We start from the raw sequence: 5,832 nt of genomic DNA on the forward strand, positions 1-5,832 counted from the left end.
CAATTAGGGCTTAAATTTAACATTACATTACATAAAAAAATCAAAGTTTGGAGTTTTGAATTCCTAGTTACAGGTAGATGCAACATTTAGATCGATCATTTACATTATTTTACATAATTTGTTTCAAAGTTATAGGACATGTTTTGGTCTAAACTTTGTAATGGAGCCTCACAAACCTTGTCATATACCTCACTGATGGAGTTGTTAATTTAGGGTGGACCACTTTAACCTCCAACCTCCATGCTGTAACACTGCAGTACATATTGAGATATTTGCACCAGATATTGCATTTAATGTCTTCTGCTTCACTGACGGGATTTTGTTCGCTTTGGGTTGTTTTTATTTTAACCAATTGATATATTACAGTCACCAGATGCATCTTAACTGAATCTTTTAAGCTAAATTTTCAAACACCCGGTGTATGCTTTCAGTTGTTTTTGCTCAGTGTTAATATGATTTTGTATAAACCCTGCTTCCTCTTTTTGGGCACAGTTTAATTTTATCTTACATGTAGGGTGTGCTGTGAATAAAAATGTGTGAATGAAGTGAGTGAAATATATATATATATATATATATATATATATGCATTACATAGGCAGTCAAGACTCCACCTCATTGACGTCAATATTTAAAGTCGGACTTTGTGAGCCACTGAACAGAGCTTGCTGTTGACACCCAAAGTGAGACACTGAGACCTTTCTCCTGTGATATAGTGATACTCTTGTGTCAGATTCATCATATTCAAGATGTCATTGCTTTAATGCCAACAATTTGTATTATATTTGTATCTGATGTTTTGTCACTTTTTATTTCTTTCATACAGATGGCAAAGCTGTGGCACCTCATGCTCCTGTGCTGGGCCTGGAGTCCTCTGTGTCTGCCGGCCACTGTGAGCTTCATTGGTACACCACAGGAGTGTCAAAAGGCTCACTTTGTCCCTGGTTACAATCTGGGTGGAGAAGGCTTCGACATCGTCACGATGGAGAGGAAAGGTGCCTATATCATTGACACTGAAACATGGAAACTTGGAAGCAATGGCTCTTGCAGGCTGTACAGAAACAGCTACATGAATGACGAGCAACAGAAGGTCCCAGTTGCTGTGAAGGACTGGAGAGTCCTCCCGAAGTGCAGTTTAAAGGTCTCTGGTCTACTGTATGATTCGGTCGAACAGCTTGTCAATGATTCCACATCATCCGTGTCCAATGATTGGAAAATCGGTCTCGATATCCCTGTAAGTCCCTCTGTCTCTGTTGGGGTGGGATTTGGAGGTTCCCACTCCAAAGAGTCTACCTTCGGCATGCAAAAATCAAAACAAGACCGCTACACCTTCTCTCGCCATTCTGTCCACTGTACATTCTACAGGTGAGTATCTGGACAGAGGACTGATACATGGTTTGTTAGCAATAATGACAGCACTTTTTAAAAAGAACAGTAACAGTGATGGGAATAAAATGTGACTGTGATTGTAATTTGTATGCTTCCTGTGCTTCACAGCTACAGAGTGGCAACAAAACCTCCACTGAGTCACGAGTTTGAATCAGCTGTGAACTCCCTTCCTTCATATTCATGTAAGACTGCACAATTGTATCGCAGTATGATCGACACATATGGCACACATTACATCACACGGGTGTCTCTTGGAGGGGAAATGAAGGCAATCACTTCAATCAAGACCTGTCAGGCAACCATGAATGGCCTGTCAGCAACAGAAGTCAGTGATTGTTTGTCAGTCGAGGCCTCAGTTAGCTTTGCAAGTTCTGCCAGCATTAAGGCCATGTACAAACACTGTCAGGCAAAGAGTAAGAAGTTAGGCTCAAACAGGAGTTTTAGCAGCATGTTTAATGAGCGTAACACAGAGATCATTGGTGGAAATATCAATGGTGCTGATATCCTCTTTGAAGGACAATCAGACCCCTCCATCTATAAAAACTGGGTCAACTCACTGAAAACCTCACCTGATGTTGTCCAATACAACATCAAGCCCCTGCACACCATACTGCCAGGTGGTCATCGTGCCAGTGCCGGACTGAAGAAGGAGGTGGAGGAGTACATCAAGAAAAATGCAGTGCTGAAAAAATGCTCAGAAAGCTGTACGATTGGGCAAAGATCCAGCAGAAGGGATCCTTGTGCTTGTGTTTGCAACAGTAATCAGAATATCAAGTCTAACTGCTGTCCTGCTGGTAAAGGTATCGCAACATTAAGAGTCTTCAATCTTTATGCAAACAAGCTTTATGGTGATAGGTGGACTCAGACAGATGGTTCAGTTGAGGTTAGATATGGTAACCAGATAAAGCGCACTGCCATTATAGCAAACAATGACAATCCAAGATGGTCAGAGACATTTGAGTTTGGACAAATAACCATCAGCATGAAAGACAAACTTACATTCACTGTTTATGATGAGGATACCTACTGGAACAGTGATCGGCTTGGCAAGTGTACATTTGATCTGCGTAGAGGGAATGTGACAGACAGTTGTATGTTTAAACATGGTACCTTCTTCTTCTCCTATGAAGTGAAGTGTGCGCCAAGTCTTGGTGGCAACCAGTGTCAAGAGTACATACCAACCCCCATGAGCCCCTCTCTGGCCAAGGTCTTCCACACCAGAAATGGGGTCCTTCTTGGAGAAACTAACGAGCAATGTGATGAACCAGTCAGTCAGTCAGGATGAGCCCAGATAGAGATATGAAATGGAAGACAGTTAAGACAAGACATTAAACTTAATGATGGATACTTTGCCAGTAGATGATAATGCTTGCAATCTTGCTGCCATATTTGTTTAACTTTCATATGGATTTATGATTTCCTTTCCAGACATTTCTCAAATTTAATTAGAATTATGTTTGTAAACTTTCATAGTGCAGGTTTTATGTTTTTCTTCTTTGTAACATGTATGTTATTACATTTGCCAGTAAAGCATTCACAGAAACAGCACAGGTGTCTGACTATATGTTATCAAACTGTTGTTTGATGGAAGTCCTTTTTATTTTTTCAGTTATATGTAACACATGTAAACATTTGAGTGTACTTAAGTGAGAGAGAACACCACAGATATTACTCTAAATGACTTCAGCTGTATTCATGACGAATGATGACTCTTGTGATGTTATCAACAAACAAGTTGTATAATCTCAGACAAAAGTAGTGAGCAAGACAAGAAGGTGAGACAACTGAAAGCTAGTCTACCTGCTCTCCAAAGCCAAATTTATTGAACCAACCACTCAGAAAATGTGAGATGCAAAATGGCTCAACTTATAACCCAGCAAGGATAACCATTTGCAGATAATTACAGTGATTCACTGGAGCAGAACAGTGGTTTACACTTACTTATCTCTCACCTTTTTCAAAACAGTATGAGGACCCCAGAGAGATGCATGAAAGCCCAGTCCACTCTGGAGCATAAGAAAGAGAAACTGGTCTCCCACCAAAAACCCACATTCATCAGCTTCCTGATTAAGCCAAAGCTGTTAATGTAGTCCTGAGCTTGTTAGAGAATTCTATTTGACTACATCACAAGCTGACAACAAGTGGTCTGGTGACCTGTGGCACAAATGTGTAAACTAAGTATCAGCATTGCTTCATCCTTTGCACATCAAATACCAAAAATGTACACTGTAAAAAGGTTTTCTGTATTATTCTGTCAGAATAATGGATGTGTGTATGTTTGTGTGTTTTGAGTTCATAGGGAAAAAACCTGTTTACACAGTCACATTGTGAGGATCCGCCTTACTTATGGGGACAAAATGCAAGTCCCCACAACATAAACCAATAAATATTAGGGTGAAGACTTGCTTTAATGTTAGGCTGAGGTTGGGGTTAGATTAAGGTAAGGGTTAGGATTAGGGAAGTAATGTTTATTGTTTATTGTGTATTGGTTAGGTGGTGGTTAAGCCAACAGGAAATGAATGTCTATATAATGTCCCCAAAAGTGATGGAAACAAGACACTGTGTGTGTGTGTGTGTGTATGTGTGCGTATTTACACAATCACAAAGTTCTCTGAGGATCTCAACCAATCACTTTGCCTCTGTTTATGAGCACACCTGCTCTCTGAGTTATAAATAGACAGTGGATACATCAATTCCCTCGTGTCACACAGCTCAAGTTCAAAAACTTCTGTTTCTGACAGAAGGGAGAAGACACATTCCACAAAGACAGACAGTAGCTGATAAACAGTGACCTGCCACTACAGAAACATATCTATGATGTATGTACTAGGAGTTGTATTCATTTGCAAATGACTTCTTAAAAGTCAAGCCAATCAATATATGTGCACAGTTAGCACATACAATATACATAATACAATAATTTCCACAACAGAAACTATGGATAACACAATTTCTTTGGAAATGTTTTAACTTCTGGTTGTAAGTCTGAAGATTTGGTGTTTGGCTGATGTAAAACAGCTATGTGAATTCCTCTCATCTTTGATGATTTCTGCTTGGAACTAGTGCCCCTCTGTGGCAACAACATGAATTGCAATTTTTCAGAGGTCTCAGAATATTTGAGCAGATGGAACATATATGTACATATAGATGGAAACCCCATCTATATGTACCATGTAGAACTTTAATGCAAAATACCATTATTTATCAATTGACACACTTTATACACAATCTAATACACAATATCTGCTAAATTGTATGTGTGTTATTAAAAAGGACAAGATTTCCCTTCAAAATCTGGTGAAATTGATGTTGAATGTAGCATATAATGAAATGTATTTTAACTACACCTAAAGTGTTTTAACTTTTCACAGTTTTACAGTTTTGACTTTAACGTTATGTCATAGTTGGGGGATCACTGGGAATTTTAAAACCATTTATATTGTCCATAAATTTTCATGACAAGACACTCAAGCATAAGTATTGTATATTCTTTGTCATTTATATCGGAAGGTGGTCCTTGGAAATTTTTAATGATCAGAGGTGGGGCTTAAATTACAGTACCTGTAGCAGCCCAAGGAACCCAAGGAGAGTGATGCCGTTGACTTGTTTTATTTCAAATAAATAAATAAAATAATAATAATAATAATAATAATAATAATAATAATAATTAACTGCTCAGATCTAATGTTATAGCACCAAGCAGGGCTTCTGCTTGGTCTGCGGCAGGGCTGAGACTGGCCGAGGTCAAAAATGAGCGTCAGCTGGTCTGCCTTCTCCCCCGTTGTGCTGCATACACTCCAATTTATAGGTTTGCACCCATGCTTCCTGCAGGGGGCGCACTCTCTCAAAGGAAAAAAGAAAAATATAAGCAAATAGAAATAAACAGTAAATGCGGCTCCTACAGTACCAAATACTGTTACCATATAAACAACATAGTCTCGGTACTGTGTGTTGCATGAAATCAAACTCTCTCAGTGTTTGAAACTGCTCAGATCAAGAAATGTAACAATTTGACTTGACTTTGCTTTGTGTGTTGAGCAAACAGTGCAATCAAAGTTTTTTTTAGATGAAGAACCATTTGTATGGTAAAAAAGGAGAAATTGTGTATTCTGATGGGACACTACAGCTATGATTAATTCAGCAAATTTACCGAGTTTGCTTCTTCTGACGAATTTTTTAAAAACTTGAAGCACATACAAATAGAGCACAGTTTCATTAAATGACAAAGGAAGTCTTGGTGCATCTCTGCTCATGATTCTTATTGATTTTAATTCCCAGTTGCAATTTTTTTGCCATAGTTGTTAAACCACAGGGTATTTACTGAAAAGTACTTTCTCAGGTTGAATAAACTTTCTTATGTTTAATTGTTATTCACTGAATCCCAGTAGATGTAATTAATTTTTTGAATGCACAGAGAAGAGTCTTCAATGTCATGGTAAAAAGAAA

The 5,832-nt window shown here is 38.5% G+C and overlaps 1 protein-coding gene across 1 annotated transcript; it reads left to right on the top strand.

Annotated features, from left to right (window-relative positions):
* The first annotated feature begins 628 nt into the window (after positions 1–628).
* On the top strand, positions 629–2,928 carry LOC124066538 (perforin-1-like). The gene is made up of 3 exons (XM_046402985.1): positions 629–680; positions 824–1,362; positions 1,495–2,928. Exons 2-3 carry the CDS (start codon positions 824–826, stop codon positions 2,669–2,671), a joined length of 1,716 nt encoding a protein of 571 aa, XP_046258941.1. The 5' UTR covers positions 629–680; the 3' UTR covers positions 2,672–2,928.
* Positions 2,929–5,832: the final 2,904 nt, after the last annotated feature.

The sequence above is a fragment of the Scatophagus argus genome, chromosome 2 (assembly GCF_020382885.2).
Source record: "Scatophagus argus isolate fScaArg1 chromosome 2, fScaArg1.pri, whole genome shotgun sequence".
NCBI lineage: Eukaryota > Metazoa > Chordata > Actinopteri > Scatophagidae > Scatophagus > Scatophagus argus.